General features: G+C 40.1%; 1 protein-coding gene across 7 annotated transcripts in view; it reads left to right on the forward strand.

The window, feature by feature from the left end:
• CERKL (CERK like autophagy regulator) overlaps window positions 1-20,809 on the forward strand; it is a 291,588-nt gene that overhangs the window by 97,427 nt on the left and 173,352 nt on the right. For all 7 annotated transcript variants that reach the window (XM_075608917.1, XM_075608915.1, XM_075608912.1 and 4 more), the window contains one exon: window positions 12,272-12,335. In XM_075608917.1, the coding sequence (XP_075465032.1) occupies window positions 12,272-12,335 (64 nt within the window). The remainder of the gene's footprint in view (window positions 1-12,271; window positions 12,336-20,809) is intronic.

Genomic DNA, 20,809 nt, shown 5'->3' on the forward strand with positions numbered 1-20,809 from the left:
GTAGTAGGGCCAGGTTTGAGAGGAAGTATGAGGAGCTCTGTTTTAGCCATGTTGAGTTTAAGGCGGCGGAGGGCCATCCAGGATGATATAGCAGAGAGACATTCAGAAACTTTGGTTTGTATAGCAGGTGTAAGGTCGGGTGTTGAGAAATATATTTGTGTGTCGTCAGCATAGAGGTGATAATTAAACCCAAAAGATGTTATTAGGTCACCTAGAGAGAGTGTATACAGAGAAAAGAGAAGAGGTCCCAGGACAGAGCCCTGGGGTACCCCCACAGAGAGATCAATAGAGGAGGAGGAGGTGTTAGCAGAAGAGACACTGAAAGTACGATGGGAGAGGTAGGATGAGATCCAGGATAGAGCTTTGTGTCACCATAAAAGGTGCTTTGCATTGATTTGCTTAACACCACTTGCTGTTGGAGGAGTGGTTATTAAAGGATGTAAGGGTTACATGCTGCAGTAATTACAATGTTAACGCAGGTATGGAAATGGTACGTATAAAGAAATGTGCGGTTCACATTACTTCTGATTAAGATTTTGTGCAAATGTGCCAAATTCTACAACAGTATAAATACTCTTCAACATATGGTGCAAATAACACAAAAGAAAATGTTAATCTTTAGATGCAAATGCTTTACCGCAGACCCACTTCTTCATATGTAGCCCCAGTTTAACAAACACTGTTCTCTTTCATGTTGACTGAGCTTGCCGGCATTAAAGGCTGTAAGGTTGGCCACTACGATTTTGCTGTCACATGCAAGCAACATGATTAGCAAGTTTGCTAGATTTAACACTGGCAGTATGGCACACGCTAGAGAAGATATCTGGTCAGTATTTCGAAGCAGTATCTCACAAGGTGTTTTGAGCTGCAAAATGGGGTCAAAATTGTGGTAATATTTTAAAACCATCTTCTTCTACAATTAAAAATCACTTGATACTATGACTGGTTAAGTATTTTTAAATAACTCTGCGTCTATAAAGCATATCTTTACTGGGTGATGATAATTTAAGCCTATGAATGAGTTTTCAGGTGTGCTATGGCTTAGTATTGCTTAGTGACACTGGGCCCTAATGTTAGATTTTAATTTGTATTCATTCAGAGAGGACTATGTACTATAGCATCAAATATTTGATACTTATGATGAGACATGGTGCACAAAGTATTCCTACCATTAATTTGTGTTTGTGATATTACATTTCAGGCCAATCTTGCAAGTTAACTCCTCAAACCCAGCAGAATAATTAAACACAAAAAAGAGAATCAGTATAGATATGGCTTGCAAACATTGATGCATCTGATCATAATACTACACCCCTATCATTTTTAATTTAACCCCTCCTAAAAGCCCACCCCAGTTTGCTTTTTCATGTGAGGAGCACTAAATAAGCAGAGAGGCCTGATGAGTGACAAGGCCTAACCTCCGGGCCTAGCCCATTTTGCCCTACCCAAAGACTCTCGGTCAAACATTTGGCACCTCCTAACCACGCTTCTGAACACTGGTCCGCAAGGCCCAGAGCTCAATACCATTTAATTCCCCTGCAGACTCTGCTCTCATTGGCCCATTATCCAGAGTTGCTATTCCTTTCTATTGTCCTGGGCCTTATAACATTTGTTGGTGCTGCTTTACAGAATCAAAATAAGGGCAATGCAGTCTTTTCCAGCACTTGACACGTAGCTCCCAATAAGTTATAACCTCTAACAACCACGCTTGTCTAGCTCAAAACTCCAGCTATCAATATAGTTTGAAAAATAGCCAGTCTTGAAATATAATATGTTTGCATTGTAAAATGAATAGGACCAGATCAACAAAAGGATGCTAAGCTTTAGCACACTTACTCCCATTCGGCTTAGCACCCTTTGTAGATCTAGGCCATACTTGTTTAATTCCCTGTCTTGTGCGTATAGTGGTCTTAATGGAAGTGTATATACCGTATGTACTGTATTTTCTTTCAGATTCATGCTTCCTATTAAAATTGTTTTTATATTTTTTTTAAAAATCATCTGATCCTGTGTCTGTTTATGCTCTTGGTTTGGTTGTAATCGGCCAAATGATAAAGACAGATGACCATATCTTTCCTGTGCCGGATTTTATTTGCTGACTCTGACACCTGCTGGTCAAGTTACTCAGAAAACACCATATGACTATAAGTCCTTGGTGTTTCCACATCTTCTGCTTGCAACAAAACCAAAATATATAAGTTAACATAGGTTTAATAACTTTTCAGATTTAACCCTGAAAAGCATAGTAAAAAAAAAAAAAAAAATGGAACATATACAGCTGTTTTAATACGCTCTGTGAGAACTCAAAAACAATGCAGTAGAGAGAGCATCTGCACTACAAATTTAATTAATCATTGCTAAATTAAAAAGCATTTTTAGAAAATTGCAGTGCTAGACATTTTGGTTCTGCTTCTTCCCAACAAAATACTAAACAGAAGAATGAACTGAAAACAGTATTTCTTGAAAAAAGTAAATAGTTTGGTACATAATGGGAGTCGTTTGCTTAAGTGTCCCAGCTGTTACACTGGAGCAGAACCAGTGTCACTGTTTTCAATTGGATTCCGTGTGTTTGATAAGCAGTAAGTAGACCCCAATGAGTTCTATTAAAAAGGATAAAATGAACAAATAAAGGCGATGTGGTCATTTATCAAAGTCTCCCAGCTGCACAACTGAGGCAATATTTGGCACAATTTTATCAAGGGAAAAATTCACTTGACCGCAATAGTGATGTATTTATTTAATAAATCTGGGGACACGCTTTGCCACCTTTTTGCAGTTAGAAGATTTTGATACATAAACCCGAATTTGTGCAAGAAATTGGACCGGTCCTTTTAATTTCACAAGTCTAAACAATCATTTTTCATCATGTTTTGATTCTAGGGAAACATCTGACATTGTAGATCCAGCCTCTGGTTAAACAGCCACTTAGAATTTTGTGTCAAATTATTTAGACTTTGTCAACAATACTTTTGTTAATTACGGTCATCTGTATAGCAAATTACAGGGGAATCATGCATCTACTTTGATTAGCATGGGACAATTATTTCCTTATAATTATGGGGCAATATCATTATATTCAGTGTAACCATGGGGCAATGCAACGCCGTATAATTCCGAAATTAATTATTTTCATGGTGTTAACCATTCCTAAAATACAGTAGGTATAGTATTGAACACTCTAGAGAAAGCGACCCAAAGTAATAATATTAAATTGTGGGGGGGGTTTAGAAATACAATTTAAATTGGGTGACTTTTTTCCCCCCCACATCACATACAGCAAGTCAAATATGTTTTTAGAGCACCAACATTAGTGTTACCAACCTGTAATTTGTCTCTCTTAGGCCCCATAAACTCCTACTTAACCTGACGTTAACCTAAGTTAACAAAGTCAATAATATTGTTAGACTAAAACATTTTTTGTGTGTGTGCTTACTTACCGTTTTCCTATGTTGTTCGATTTGTAATTAAATGTAAAATCAACCACTCCACACATACAACATACGGAGGCCATATATACTAATCAATAAATAAATAAAATACCTTTTGGCCTGAAATACACTTTACAGGGCACTCACGTCAAAGGGCTGTCCAGTACTTGAAGGTGATTTATTGGAGAAGACTGCTTAGTAATTATTAGGTCATTCTGGTGCACGCAGCAGAGAAAATCCTTAAACAGAGTATGAAACGTCAGGTGCTCATCACTGTAGAATCTTTTATTGACAGGTCAACATTGCCCATTATGGAACTTTATGAAGATTATCAGTGCTCTCTAACTCTTGGTAAAGTCAATATTAGGACCAAAACATTGACCTCCTTCAAATAAAACATATATTCTACAGTCGCGAGTCCCTGACATTTTATATGCTGTTTTTTAAGGCAGGTTTAGTAGCTTTAAAAATGTAGATCGAAAAGACTATACAAAAACACACACAGATTTTTGTTAGGGTTTAGTCAGAAGCCAACCCCTAACTAAAAAGAGAAAATAACAGCATTTTTGAGGTATAAAGCAAGTGGTGGCCATTTCGTTTTCCATGCAAAAATGTTTTACATTTATACTTTTCCAAAGTAAAGAAAACAAGAAGGATTTCACTGTGATTATTCGGATTAGAACCAGTACCTTTAATTAATAGCTATGAAAAATAATACTTGTGCTTCCATAAAAGAATGCAGACTTTTACTCCCATTCATATGAATGGAAATTGATACTAGCTCTCTTCATTGGAGCCACATTCAAATCATGGATTTGGATTGGAACAAAGACTCAAAACCATTTCCAGTAATAATTTACATACTGTATTGTTTACTTCTTCCAAGAAACTAGAGGTCATTTGCTGTTTTTTGTCAGCGGTCAAATTTGCACTGGCAGCTATTTTCTGTTTAGCACCTCTTACAGGTCGATGGTGTGAACTTCATGTGTTTCAAAGAGCAGAAAAGTACAGTATTCATTTAGCGTAATCTATCATTTTAGAATACCAAATATAAGGAATTCATAGAGATATAGTAAGACATAAAGGGCCCGGTTTATTAAGTGGTGTTAAGCTTTAGTGCACTCTAAGGCTAATTCAAGTGAATGGGCCATAACCTGCGCTAGTGTTTATCTCAATTGAATACATTTTGGCCAAAATGTTTTACCTGCTTTCAAATATTTAACTTTGGTCTAAACACATTTTACGGGTAATCTGATGCTGTTTTACGACATATATATTTCAAGACCAATGATACAGGCTTTCAGCATGTTGACCTACTAAGGCTCATTCACAAAAGGGGGCAACGTTTTAGCACGTCTTTACTATGAATGGGAGTAAAAGTGTGCTAAAGTTGAGCACCCATCTGTGAAGTAAAACCAAAAGATTCTAAGTATGAGCATAATGTTTAAGCTTTTTATGTTCTTAAATATAAAAGAAAAATTATACTCTAAAATATATATATATATTATATATATACAGTGGTCGACAAATCACCAAAAAATCTACTCGCCCAACAAAGAAATCTACTCGCCACCTAGTACCAAACGTTTGATGCCTGGGCCAATAGGAGATCGCCACGATGTTAAATCCACTCGCCCGGGACGTGCAAATGTATAGGTTTGTCGAACACTGTATATATATATATATATATATATATATATACATACCCCGTTTTACGTACACCCGCTTTACGTACACTCACAAGTACGTACATTTATTTTTAGTTGCACCATACCCCTGTGTACGTACGCGTGCTTCGTGAGTACGGACACCAGGGGGCGGCGTGCGCATGCGGTGGCGGCGTGCGCACCTCAACTATCCTGCAACCTCCTTCATGCTTGTCCCTATTATGGTGCGCTCAATCTCCCCGTTTCCTCTTCCCTCCCATCTGTCTCCGTTCCCCCTCCCATCTGCCTCCGTTCCCCCTCCCATCTGCCATCTGTCTCCGTTCCCCCTGCACTCACGCTCCATAAATCATCAGCTAAACAGTGATTCCGCCCGCACTCACTGCAGCCCGTGACTCTGCTTCCTCCGCTCTCCTCCTCCTACCTCCTTCTCCCCCCTCCTCCCTCCTCCATCCTCAGAGCTCTGCGAAACTTTGCATGTGATGTGAACTACGGAGCAACAGTGAGCGGGAGGAGAAGATCTTCTGCTGCAATCTTTGCTTGTGTGTGTCTGAGTGAGTGACAATGTGTGTGTGTGTGTGTGTGTGTGTGTGTGTGTGTGTGTGTGTGTGTGTGTGTGTGTGTGTGTGTGTGTGTGTGTGTGTGTGTGTGTGTGTGTGTGTAACTGATTGAGTGACAGTGTGTGTGTGTGTGTGTGTGTGACTGAGTGACAGTGTGTGACTGTGTGTGACTGTGTGTACGACTGAGTACGTGTGTGTGTGCGTGTGTGTGTGACGGAATGCGTGTGTGTGACTGAGTGCGTGTGTGTGTGACTGAGTGCGTGCGTGCGTGTGTGACTGAGTGTGTGTGTGACTGAGTGCGTGACTGACTGACTGAGAGTGCGTGACTGACTGAGGGAGAGAGAGACTGCAAGAAGGAGGGAGAGACTGCGAGAAGGAGGGAGAGACTGCGAGAAGGAGGGAGAGACTGTGAGAAGGAGGGAGAGACTGCGAGAAGGAGGGAGAGACTGCAAGAAGGAGGGAGCTGCTATACAGTACTGACCCGCGTGCGCGCCTCTGACCTCCTTGCTTGCTCCCATTCATTTTATTTGAATAAAGCCTACTGTATTTATTTTGGTTACAAATGCGTTATTTACATCAGTTATGCCCGTATATGACGATTGCAGTACAGTACATGCATTGTAAAGTGAAAAAAAAGGCAGTGCTTCACTTTAAGTACATTTTCACTTTACATACATGCTCCGGTCCCATTGCGTATGTTAAAGCGGGGTATGCCTGTATATATACATACATATACATACATACATACAATGATCATTAACCAAGAAGGGTACAGTATCACATCACAAAAGCCTGAGGGCTTTTATTTTTTAATTTGCAGTTTGGCTGAAAAATACAAAAGATGGAAACTACAGCCAAATTAAACTAAAAGGGGGTTGAGTATTTATTTGTACATAATAGCAATGGAGCTTGCAAGAAGAATGCCTTTTTTAAAGGAAAGGACTGAAACAAGACATTAACTACTCAGCAGACTATACATTCTTAATGTTACTGATTGGGCCATAAGGTGTCTTCCTGCACCAGTAGTTGCCGTATGACATAGCACTGCTTAGTAAATATGGCCTTCTAATTCTAATGTTGCCTGAAATATTACATAATATTGAACAATGGTATGCTAATTGATTATTTTCAATAACGTATTTTTTTCAATAATGTAGTAAAAGTCAGGTTTACATAATGAGAGCTTGCCAACACTTATGTTTGATACACAAGCAACTTGTCTGAGATTCGAGACCTCAAAACTAAAAGAAAATATTTCAAGCTAGGGTTAAATTGTGTACAGCATGTAAAGCTGCGAACCTCATAGCATAATATATTATTTATATATCGAAAAAAAGTTTAACAAGGTTTTAACTCCTGGATCTGGGCCTCATTGATATGAATGATAAAGTAAATAGGGGTCTGTTTCACTCCAAGGGTTTTGAAACCCAAGTGGTTCCTGAGATAGTCAGATTTAGCCACCAACAGGAAGATGGCAGCAAGCAAACCCTAAAATAGTGACTTATTAGGTAATTCTTACTAACTGACTCACCAGCCAGTACTGTAGATGCCCGTGTGTCTTTGAAGAGAGCAATAGTTACATTGCTAATTAGTATATTATTCCTGGAAATCCTGCTTTCTTGAGAGTTATTTATCATTACCAATGTGATGCAATGATTTAAAACAATATATATTTATTAACTTTCATAAATCTGGTGTTTTTATGCAGCTCATATTGAACCCCCAAAATAACCACAACATATATATATGCGTATAAGTGTCAAAGAGGAGTGGCACTCCTCTTTGACACTTATACTGTAGGCATATATATTGTGGTTATTTTGGGGGTTCAATATGAGCTTATAGGGGTTCTGTATGTTTTGCTTTTCCTGCTATTGTACAGGTTAATAAGAGCTTCAATCAGACTTATAATAAATCTGTCAAAATTAGTTGCATAGTTCTAAATCATTTTTCCTGGTAATGTACAGGTTATTAAGAATTTATATTAGTGTTAGGACCCCTGAGACGTGGTCTGCCTTGGAGGGGCTCAAGGGCTTACGACACTTTGGCCAAAGAGTTAAACTAAAAGATCATTTTATTCAAAAGAGATTATATATATATATATATATATATATACACTGTACTGTGTATTTGTGTCAATGGATGTAGCACTGAGCTCTGTCTGTGTTTCATGTTCTGTCTATGGTTTTAAGTTTTTATGCAGCTCCAATATTCCTTACCCCCAAGAATACTATTGCAGCAGTAAAGAAGGATTTCAATACAATATTATGAAATAACTTATTTTTAAATGCAGTTGTCATCTTTGGATAAATAACTCTAGTATACCCACACTCAGACTACCGTAGCCCTTGTATCTCATTCTTAAACCGCACTCTCTCCGGGGATAGACAGGCATGAAAGATTGATGTAATCTTGCATATAATAATGCACATTCTTACACAAAAAAATCCATCTGCCCGTGTCATGTCAGTCAACAGAAATCTTTGATGGGTGGATACAGCTGTGTCAGTGTCTTCTGGCAAAGCTGCCCCAGAAAATAGAAAATGTGGATGCTATGCTCTTTACCATCTGCAGCATGGCTTATCCATTCTGCACTGGCATCTAAATTACTACACAGGGCATCGAAACAGGCAAAGAGGACAATGTAGAGTGACAGATTCATATCCTCTAGGCGATAGATATTCTGGTATGTTGTAGTGCCACCTTCATGTGTTTTATTTCATTGTTACCGGTATTTGGTTCTTTAGCATTATTATTTAGTGTCAGATTCCTTATTTTTCTAGCTTTTTTGTGGCAATTACATACCTAAAAACTACAATGGGGAGACACAGTTTGGGGTTCACAATGATAATTACGGAAATTCCATAGTTTTTCCCTGATAACCTTCTTGAATCAAAAACAGTATTTTCTTAAATATCCAATAGGGTTTATATTAACCAATTCCATGTCTTTTGAAACAAAATGATGTATGAATTAGACAAGGAGTCAGGGTATGTGAAAAAGTGAAACCCTAGTTTTATCAGCTAAATTAAAGGGAATAATTAGAATCAGGTGTTTAAATAATTGGGCAGATCTTCAGGTATGAGTTTGGGAGGCTTGACCCTATATAAAGATCAGAAATGGGAGTTTGGTTTTCACGATACAGGTGTGTGGAAACACGTCATGTCACGATCAAAAAACATCTCTGAGGACTCAGAAAAGCAGTTATTGATGCTGATCAGTCTAGAAAGGGCTAAAAAAAACATTCTAAGGATTTGGGAGTTCCACAAATCCACTGTCAGACCCATGAAGAATGTTAAAGACCACAGTCACTCTACCCAAGAGCGGTTGCCCTACCAAAATCTCTCCAAGAATAAACCGGAACATCATCCAGGAAGTTGCAAAGAACCCTAGGGTAACATCCATGGAACTGCAGGCCACTATCGCCTTGGCTAATGTGAGTGTTCATGAATCAACTATAAGAAAAAGACGGAGCAAGAATGGTGTTCAGGGAATGATAGCCAGGAGGAAACCACTGCTCTCTCAAAGAACATTGCTGCCCATCTGAAGTTTACCAAAGAGTACTTAGATGATCCACAAGACTTCTGGAACAATATTCTCTGGACAGATGTGTCAAAGGTAGAACATTTTGGCCACATTGAGAAACGTTATGTTTGGCGAAAAGCAAATACGGGATTCGGACAGAAGAACCTCAGACCAACCGTGAAGCATGGTGGGAGTGTGGTGGTTTGGGGCTGCTTTGCTACCTCAGGACCTGGACGGCTTGCCATTATTGACACAAAAGAAAACTGTTTTCAATCAGTACTAGTGCTTTGACTGGGATTACATCCCTTGAGCACTAGGTCTGGTATACAGTTTACACCATCTATTTTGTTATAAGTTCAGCTCTGTTTCTGATTGTACAGTATAGTCCAACATTCATTCTGGGCTTCCCTATTCTCTGTTTTTGCATTATTGACACAACCATAAATTTTGCATTGTATCAGCAGATTCTGAAGGAGAAGGAGCGTCTCGGTGAGTAAAGACACTGACTGGCATTGAGTGTTTGAAGCAGGGGAACCTGGTTCAATTCCCGGTGTCGGCTCCTTGTCACCTTGGGCAAGTCACTTTATCTTCCTGTGCCTCAAGCATTAAATACATAGATTGTAAGCTCCACAGGACCTGTGCCTGCAAAATGTCTCTATAAAGCGCTACGTAAACTAGCAGCGCTATACATTAACATGCTATTATTATTAGATTCTAGAGGAAAATGTAAGGCTATCCACCCGTGAGCTTATTGAAAGTGGGTCATGCAGCAAGACAATGATCCCAAATATACCCAAAATATACAAGCAGATCTACAGAAGAATGGGTGAAGAAGAAATTACGTGTTTTAGAATGGCCTAGTCAAAGTCCCTACCTAAACCCCATGAAAATATTGTGACAGGACCTGAAGCGAGCTGTCTATGCAAGGAAGCCCTCAAATGTCACTGAGTTGAAGCAGTTCTGTAAGGTGGAATTGGCCCAAATTCCTCAAAACTGATGTGTATTCCCCATACAGTTAGAAAAGCAAGCCAGTACTGTAAATGTTTGTGTAATCATTTCTCTGCAGGCAGACTCAGTAATTCACTTACCTGAGCTGCCTGCATAGAAATGCCTGATCGGGACAAAGTGCTGGGGACAAATGGTAAGCAGGAAAGGGCTGGATATAAGGTCCGGGGATGGACTCTCAGTGGGGTAGAGCCTTTGTTCCCCGCAGACGCCTTCCCAGCGGTGCAGCCGGGCGAGCCCTCCCCCTGTGATTGGCTGCTACCTCACAATCCACGCTGTCATTGGTCGGCAGCCCTGCTCCATGTAAAGCATAGGCAACTGAGGTCTATGTAAGGGGACTGCCCGATCTGAGTACCAGACAATCTCTGGAGTCGATCGCAGAGACTCGGCTGGCGGGCTTTTCAAAAGTACTCCTAGGGATTTGATTGTCCCCACATGTGTTCCTCTGTGGGGGGCTGAGGACCCAGATCCGTTTCCTCTTCCACTAGTTGGATAAACAGAGATCTCTGGGCTCAGGCCTAAGTGAATCAGCATGGCGGCTTCTACCTGCTTATAGACCATAGCCTGCTCTGTATGTAGATCCTTATATGTGGCCTGGGCTTCTCCTATGAGAAGCGGGGCCAAAGCAGTTGCCCAGTGATCTATGGACCACGGCACCCCTTTCAAAGGTTAACATGAAAGCTTCTGGGTCCTCAGCCGGACTCATTTTCCTCATGTGTACTGGGGGGTTGTTTGGAAGTTATGGTCCGGCAGCATAAGGGGACCGAACCAGTAGTTTGGCCATTTCACGGTTTTGCCTGGCCTGGTTTTCCTCTTGGGCTGCCCGCTGCTGGGCAAGGAGCTGGGCTTGCTGCTGCAGTAATAATCCGGTCTGCCTGGTCTGCATTTCCTCCTGTGCTGCCTGCTGCTGGGATAGGAGCTGGGCTTGTTGCTGCAGTAGTGATTGATTTTGCCCTGCCTGTTTTTCATCTTGCTCTGCCTGCTGCTGCAGTAGTAGTTGGTTTTGCCTGGCCTGTTCACACAAATTCTTTTACAAAATGATCCATATTTTTTTTTGTCTGTGTGTGGCTTTTCAAATGCAGGGGCAGCTCAGCATCCCACTTCGAACATGTTGCACGGACAAGGACAAGGCAACGACACGTGGTTGTTCTGAGTATAGGCTTTTTCTAGGCCAGCAAAAACATGGAACAAAAATAACAGCTTTTCTTCAGCATATAAAGGGTTAACAAAAACATAAGTCTTTTACCCGTGACGGTTTCTCAAGTCCTTGATACAGAAGAGCAAGAGTTCCAATATAAACAGACCTTATTGCAGGCTTTCTCCCTTCAGAGCTTCAGCATGTCTTTCTCTAGTTCAGTCAGGAAGAACCCTGCACAAGTCAAGTGTGTTTTTCAAGCCCCTTAACGAGGCAGCTGGGACCTGGTTAATTAACCCAGCCTTTTCAAAGCTGTGATTAACCAGCTCACTGCTGGACTGTAAACCTATACATAGGTCTCCCAGGCATACTGAATTCACCCTGTCACAGTGTCATTTGTTTGATCAGGTTATCTTTATCTATTATTAGGACTTATATTAAGATCTAATAACATGTTAAGTTTCAAATATGTGAAAATCCTAAGGGGTTCACAAACTTTTTCTTGCCACTGTAGGGAACTCTTCAATTTTCTGTCCCAAGAGTGCGCTGCAACTATTTATCTTTTTTGTGGAACAAATCAATGACAATTATACATTTAAAACAAACCACCACGAAATCTTACAAATCTACTAGACATCTATGAGTCTACTTATGTCATGAATTGAGATTTATTGAAGTGTTTTTTTTTTCTCAAATCGTGGGTTTGATCAGACCTGAACATTTTCATGTCAGTATATATTTAACGATATTTAAAACAAAGCTTTTAGACATTCACTATAATCATAATAATCCTTTTTCCCCTGATTGAAATGCAAACGCCGAAGCATGAATTTTGTTTTTTGATCGCTGCATATCTTCACTATGTCTCTGTGCCATATAACTGCAAAAATGTGTTTGAATATATTTGTGCTTAAAATGTTCAATATTTATATGTTATGCCTTTCTTTCTTGTAGAAACGAATTATGCAGGACACGCTCTCGCATTACTTAAAGAATGTGAACTTCAAGAATATGACGGGTATTGTATGTTTTATTTGATTCCTTTATTGGATATTTTGGTTTAGGTATAGTATTTTGCACAGTAGGGTTGTGAAACCTGTAATTGGAAAAGATTGAATTTGTACAATTAAGGATTGAGACGGTTTTTTTTCTATAAAATAATATCACATGTGCATTACTTACACAAAGTGCATTACTTGCAGAAAACAATTAGAGTAAAAATGTATGTTTTATGTATAATTAACATGAAATAATTTATGATGTGTAAAAAAGTGACAATACCCTTCACCGTATAGTGTACAGTAAATAAAACTATAATTTGTGAGCACATTCACATGTCTCAGGCAGGTCTGCAACAATTAACATGCAGCACTACGAGGTTAAAGCTGCAGACCAAGCAATATCCTACATGTGTTTATTTTTTATTTTTTTTAAATAAATCAGTTCTGTACTGTATGTATGTATGTCTTTATTTATATAGCCAGAGGATGAGACACGCACTCAATATCAATGGTAATAGAGGTGGGGTACTTAGCTGCCAGTGCGCTGGTCCTGGGGAGCTCCTGTAGTCCCAAATGATCCAGTACAAAGAAGAAGAAGCAGGCACACGGTCTTACTCAAAAGGAGGTTTAATATGCCATAAAGTCCAACGTTGGACTTTATGGCATATTAAACCTCCTTTTGAGTAAGACCGTGTGCCTGCTTCTTCTTCTTTATTTATATAGCGCCATTAAAGTACATAGCGATTCACAGCAGTAATACATGTGACAATCTTATAAATAATATAAATAACACAAAGGGGAGAAGTGCTTCAGACATAAAAGTACCATTTAGGAAAAGGAGTCCCTGCTCCGAAGAGCTTACAATCTAAATGGTTGGTAGGAAGAACATATAGAGACAGTAGGAGGGCGTTTTGGTAAGTGCGTCTGCAAGGGGCCAAGGTTTATGTATGAGGTGTTAATTATCAGCCATGGAGCTACTCATATGCTTTCTTAAGCAGGTGTGTTTTGAGGTGGGTCATAAAGGTGGATAGAGAGGGTGCTAGTCGGATGTTGAGGAGAAGGGCATTCCAGTGGTGTGGGGCAGTCAGTGAGAAAATAGTTGTAGCATTTTTTTTTAACAACTCTGAATTATTTTTTTATGTATTATAATGTAACAAGCATTTTTTGTTTCTGTAGCAACCATTTACAAAGTCACATCCCCTTCTTCTGAAACAGACTCTGGCACACCCCTTTTTAAGCCCTGCCCTCTCTTTAGCAGTGCATCAATTGTATCTAGTGACTGCCTGGTCACATCATCTTCCCCACAGAACTTTGCACCTTTGGTCCTCTTCTGCTGCACTGACAGCCATTTAGTTAACCCCCGAGCCGAATCTTGGCTAATTACTTATTCTGTGGTTTGTATTGATGCACATATTAAAGGGAGAGAAAAAAAAACGGCAGCTTGGACTGCTGCTTTAAGAACTACCTTTTAAGAACAGAACGCATGAAGCAGGGTTTGATCACACCTTACGATACATATTTTCCTGCTTCTCTGAGAAGGCTACATAAATATTATTTTATCGATAGGACCGTCTTACCTTCGGTGTATTCCAACTTGGGGAGCAAAGGATACTTACAAGAGGGGCTCAAAGTGACAGGAAGGTAATAGGAATTGGGACAAATAGAAAAGAAAAGGTGTGTGCCGAGCATGCGCATTTTAAGTGAATCTTCTTTGTCTTTTATTGTGAAATTGTGTATATTATTGTATTGTCTCTCTGTTGTGGGAAGGAGCTGAGGCTTCTGAGTAAGGTTCTGGAATGGATTATGCACTCATGTCTATTAGCTGAATACTGCAGCTGCTTTATTCCTTTTTCCATCTGATATCAGTGGAAATTGTTCAATTGAACAACTTTCAAATGGTTTGTCTTCATTGGAAACTTTCTGATTACAGTGGGAACTGTATATCAGTTATTGTGTGTGCGTGTGCGTGTGTCCGGCTCTGCACATTTTTTGTTTCTATAGCAACCATGTACAAAGTCATATCCCCTTCCTCTTCTGAAACCGGCTCTGACACAAGCCTTTTTGATCCCTGCCCTCTCTCTAGCAGTGCACCAATTGTATCTAGTGACTGGCTGGTCACAAGATCTTCCCCACAGAACTTTGCATCTTTGTTCCACTTCTGCTGCCATTTAGTGAACCCCTGAGCCAACATCGATCACAGGAGAATGGATCGATCGCAACTTAGCCAATTACTTATCATTGTGTGGATTGTATTGATGCACATATTAAAGGGGAAAAACATTTTTTTTAAACGGCAGCTTGGACTGCTGCTTTAAGGTAATTGCAGAATTATTATGATTCCAAGGGAGCAAAATTGGAGAGAAAAGGGAAGAGTTCTCCTCTAGCTATACTCCAAATATACTCCCGACAAAGGGTATAAATTAAATTTGAATTAGTATAAATAAAATAGATATAGGTCCTAAATAATGACGAAAAAAACGAAGTCTACCAACTTAAAAAATTAACAGAGCTGCTTGTGTGCTCTCAGGCATTATCTCACTTTGATATATTGCCTGTGTGGATAAGCATTGGCACAGAAGGAGTGTTAAACACTAGGGTTCTTTACAGTAAGGGCAGTTAAAATGTGGAATTCATTACCCATGGAGACTGTGATGGCAGATACAATAGATTTGTTCAAAAAAAAGTTGGACATCTTTTTAGATGGGAAAGGTATACAGGGATATACCAAATAAGTATACATGGGAAGGATGTTGATCCAGGGATTAATCCGATTGCCAATTCTTGGAGTCAGGAAGGAATTAATTTTTCCCCTTAATGGGGTTTTTTGTTTGCCTTCCTCTGGATCAATAAGTAAGTATAGATATAGAATAAAGTATCTGTTGTCCAAATTTAGCATAGGTTGAACTTGATGGACGTACGTCTTTTTTCAACCTCATCTACTATGTAACTATGTACCCACACAAAAACTGTAACAAACAGTTACTGATAGCCATCACCCTCAGCCACTGATTTGAGGTATCCCGACAAGTAAGTTCCTGAGGATTCAGAGGAACTGCTCAAACCCTCAAGATTTCAAGATTCAGGCGGATCTGATGAGAAACATTCTCTCAACGGGGGTATAGCCAGAGTAACGTCAAAAGGGCATATCAAAACACCACAAAAACTCCTGAGAGATACCCTCCTACAAGATATAAAAAGAGATGGGAGAGAGAGAGACCATCACATCCATTGGCACATATAGCTCATAGTGCCAAGAAATGTAAAATATTTTCAGTAAGTACTGGCCCATTCTTATAGAAGACAATGAATTAAGAGAAGTCCTGAAACCAACACCAATACCAACCAACTGTGGTGAGCAGACGCTCAAAAAAAATCTGAAGGACATTTTGGTTAACAGCCACTTTCAGAATACCAACATCCAACACTTGGGGAATTGGCTTCCTCAAAAAAACATGGGAACCTATAAGTGTGGGAGCTGTAAAGCATGCAAGTAAATCACCCCCCAGTAAACATTTTTAGAACAATAAAACAAGAACTTACCCGATGTGCAGCTTTATCATCTGCAAAACTCTTGGTCATCTATTTAGCGTCCTACTCATGTGGTATCAAATGTGTGGGAAAAACTGGCTAACAATTTCATAGGCGGATTTTAGAGCATGTCGGAACAATTAAAAACAGCCTAGATACCCACATATCCAGACATGTCCAGGAAAGGCATAAAGGAAATGTGGATGTGATTGGATGTACTGTATATACATCCAGGGTATAGATCACATACCACATGAATGAAGAGGTAGTGACTGGGGCAACAAATTGCTACAGAGGGAGTCAAAGTGGATATATACCTTGAACACTTTAACTCCCAATAGGCTAAATCAAGGTTTTCTCTTTTCCCCATTCATCTAGTAGAATAACATATTCTCAATAACCTTCTTTACCTTGACTATATCTTTATCATGATAATTAAAACATGATCAAGTTAGGATCATTGCCTATCTCCAACAAGAATACTCGTCTTCATGGTAATTTAGAGTTAGGATATCGCATGTCAGCATGATAATAGCCCACACTGATACATTAGCATACATATTGCAAACTACAATAGCTATATCTATTATATCCAAAGGACAAGAAACACAGTCCCTCTCTGTAAAGTAACAGGTAGGGTGTATCTTCTTTACGGGCCTGAGATCAAAGTATACATTTAGCCAGTAATAACAGTATGCATTGCTAACTGGTGATAGCCCTCTCATACCTACTACCTTTAAACAAGAATCTAAGGGTGAACAAAGGATATGACTGATTCCACACCCTTTAACAGTAAGGCTGCATCCATATTGCAAGTGACGATGCGCACGCGGTGCGAACATAAAGCAGCAGCTCTATGGCAGTGGCCATAGTTCGCACGCGATTTAGAGCGACCGCACGGCAGAATTTTGAGCCAACAAACATTTTTGTTTTTTCACGCCATGGGCACGTCACGACCGCGTCACGTGAGCAGTTCAGCCGATGAGGGCAAACAAGCCTGGTGACGCGTCCGCCATGCCTCCCCATCGCAACCGATCTGAAGTCTACAGATCGCTCAGGCGACAGGCGCTCCCAGAGCCGCCGACAGGGGGGACAGAAGGGACAGGTGTCCCGGGCCCGGTGTCTTTTGGGAGCCCGGTGTCTTTTGGGAGCCCGGCCGACGCTGCAAGTTGGTTATAATCTCTGGCCAGGCGCGGCTGCCGCTCCTCTCGCAGCCCCGGCTTTCCTTCAACTGCAGGCTTCTTCCTTCTCTGTCCCACGCTGAGCTTCCAACACCGGTGCGCGACGGGCCTCTGTGATGTCAGCCCGCCGCAAGTAAGCTTGGCTCAGCTTCTGGCACGCTGTAGCAGAGGGAGGCATGGCGCGCGCGCCAGCATTGCAAGCACGTGGGAAATGGAAGCAGAATGGAAGAGGCCTGCAGCTTAAGGATAGCCGAGGCCGGCTGCGAGAGGACCGGCAGCTGGGCCCCCCGCAGACACCGGGCCCGGCCTAACCAGCCACAAGGTAAGTCTGTTTTTTAAGTATTTGGGGAGGGGGGGTTATATATATATTGAGTTATTTTTATATATATTGTTTTTTTTTTTTATGCATTGGTTTTTATATGTATTGGGTTTTTTATATACATTTGGGGTTTTTATATGTATTGGCTTTTTATTATATGCATTGGGTTTCTTTTTATATGTATTGGTTTATTTTATATATGCATTGTTTTTTTTATATGTATTGGGGTCTTTTTTATATGTACAGTATTTGGGTCTATTTTTATATGTATTTTTTAATATGTATTGTGGGTTTTATGTATTTGTTTTTTTTCTAATATGTATTGTTTTTTTTATATACATATATATGTATGGGGAGTGTGTATGTATGTATATATATATATATATAAATATATATATATATATATATATATATATATATATATATATAGCAACTGTAAATATTACTGTATGTTCATTTGCATGTCTTAGACAGGTCTGCAACCCTGTCTTTCCCCATTGTCACCCAGCATACAGCACTTCCACTGCAGCAAGGGATTCTGGGAAATGACATGCAAATGAGCACTCAGTGCCACCTTTTGTCTCAAGCTCGTATTACACAAGCCAATCCTCAAGCCAATGCATGCTGTTTTAAACACAGCTTTTAAACAGAGGCTGGGATGAGATGCAAAGCCATTAGACCTACTCACATACATGTTTCAACCTTGATGGGTATCATCATATATATATATATATATTTGGGGTGGTGGTGGGTTGTATATATTTGGGGGGTGGGGATTTTTTTTGTATGTACTGTATTTGGAGGTGGGAAGTTTTTTGCATTGGGTGGTGGTTTTTTTTGTATATATTTTGTGAGGGGAATTGTGTGAGGGGGGAGGGAATGAGTGTGAGGAGGGGGTTGAGTGAGAGGGGGTAATTGACACGGGGGTAGAGTGAGAGGAGAGTGGGTGAGTGAGGAAAAGAGGGAGTAAGAGTGAGACGCAGGGGAGAGAAATACATGTGAGGCGGTGGGGCAGGGTTTGAGTGAGAGTGGGGTAATTGATGGAGGGGGGAGAGTGAGAGGTGAGACAGAGGGGAGAGAAATACATGGAAGGAGGGAAGGAAATAGAGGGGGCTTGCGAGGTGTGAAATGGAGGGGCTCGCGAGGTGTGAAATGGGACTCGCAACAGTGCTGACGGTGGGGGGGGCCCGGTCAGAACTGTAGTCCTGGGCCCCGGGAAATCTGTCAACAACCCTGCGCACGCCCACTATATCCGAGTATTAACCTCCCCCAACCAACTGACAGATCAGACAGATCACAAGTCTTTTCTACATCTATGTAGCCTTATCATTTATATTATAATTAAGATAAGCTATTTATACCATCACAGGCAATAAATCAGAGTGAGATCACACCTGAGAGCACACACGCAGCTCTGTTCGTTTTTAATCGTTTTTAAAAAAATTTTAACTTATTTTCTTTGTCAGTTTTTTTTGGTTATTATTTAGGACCTATATCTATTTTATTTATACTTATTCAAAGTTAATTCCTTGTTTGGGGGTATTTTTGGAGTGCAGGTACTTTTTCTTTCTCTCTTCAAGCTTGTACATTTACATTAGTTCCCTGCTCGCACCTACCCATACTGTAGGTTCTCATTCATTCTCCACATACTGTACATTATGAAGTTGAGCTGGATTTCTAAGCCCTATCAGGGTTTTCTTTGATTCTAAGGGAGACCTTTACTTCCAGTTTTCTTACCACCAAAGTGTGATACTGTATTGGCCTACCTGTGGTGAAGCAGGGACTGATTGAGCCACCTGTGCTGAAGCTGGGATATCTTGAATAATTGACCTGTTGGGGGGCTTGAGGACTGTAATCGAGCACCCCTGCCTTATATTGATGCCAGCTTCATTTTGTATATTATTTTTATACGGTAGTGCTGAATGCTAATGCAGGAGAGTTGAATTTCCTCTGCTTCCCTTTCTCTTTTGTTGTTTCATTATGAGTTCGGAGAGTTAGTTAAGTAATAATCGCTGAAGATGAGGACGACCAGCAAAGAGCAAGAACCCTGGCTGCCAGGGTAATGGGGTCTGTTTACCGGGCAGATTGTCACTTTTTTTTTTTTTAGAAGCGGTTTGCAATAGGTTTTGGCTGCCAGGGTAATGGGGTCTGTTTGCAATGTTTTGTTTAAAAAGGAATGTTTTTAGTTCATTTCTGAATGGAAGTAAAGCTCCCTGATTTTTTAAAGCAGAGGGGAGCTTATTCGGTCCTTGCAAAAGCTCTCCCTCCAGCTTTATTGACCTTAAACCGAGGCTCAATCAGTTTAGGGGTGATGGCAAATCTAAGGGCCTGATTGGGAATGTTACTGATTAGGCAGTTCTAAAGGTAAGGGCGGCGAGATTATGAATAGCCATAAAGGTAAGGGTCACAATCTTAAAATGAACCCTTTGCTCCACTAGGAGCCAGTGTACAGTAGATCAAGTAATTGCTAGATCAAGCGGCTTCTCTCTTACTCTGACAATCTGATCGGTTTGACAAAAAAGCCTCCAATTTGCATTTTTTTGTCCAGAACTGCTATTCTCATAGCTCCATTATGCAAACCGCTTCTAAAAACTCACATTTTTTTAAACGCCATCTAAAGGGTGGCGAGATTAGTATTGCGAGTTACTTCAACAGCCTGAACTATGGGTTTGGCTGAGAGCAAAACACATAAGTCAGTCTGGGGATGACCACCTTTGGTCATTCCGCTTCTAAAGCAAATACAAACCGGGCAGATTGTCACTTTTTTTTTTTTTAGAAGCGGTTTGCAATAGGTTTTTTTCTCACATTTCATTCCACCACTTCTGAACTTGCCAAACCGCGTAGTTTGGCAACGACCACTTTGGAGCTACTAGAATAAGCGCCATAGACCTTGAAGGAGTTAAATCGTTTTGTGCACACATGTTTACTAGTGATTTCACTCCAATTAGTTTCCTTATTAGACACAAAGAGTACTATATTGTTTTAGTTTTTGTGCCGCATTTGCAAAACCTCAGTTTGTCCTCTCAGCTAAAATAGTATCATTTTCATTAATTCATATTTACATATTGCTGACTGCGTATGCAGAGCTTGACTATTTATACGCAAATTGGTTGGTAAAAAAATGTAACAGTAGATAATTATGTGAAAAATCCCATTAAAAGTACAAATTAAAAGAAAACCTTGACTTAAAGCTCTTAACTTGTTTCTACAAATGATGCGTGAAGGTGCTATGGCATTAAATAATTGTCTTGATTAACTGTCACCACATACATATATACTATAAAGACTATGCCCCAATTAGGAACAAATGTAATCTGAATGTTTTTAAGTAAAGTAATAACTTTTTGTTTTGCATATGTGTAAAATAATCCAGCTTGATCATAGGAATGGAACACATGCTTTTCCTGTGTGAATTGTCACCTTCATTGTACTGTACTTCATTGCTGTTTAGCTGTCACTTCTT

Source organism: Ascaphus truei, chromosome 7, assembly GCF_040206685.1.
Source record: "Ascaphus truei isolate aAscTru1 chromosome 7, aAscTru1.hap1, whole genome shotgun sequence".
In the NCBI taxonomy this organism is placed as follows: Eukaryota; Metazoa; Chordata; class Amphibia; order Anura; family Ascaphidae; genus Ascaphus; species Ascaphus truei.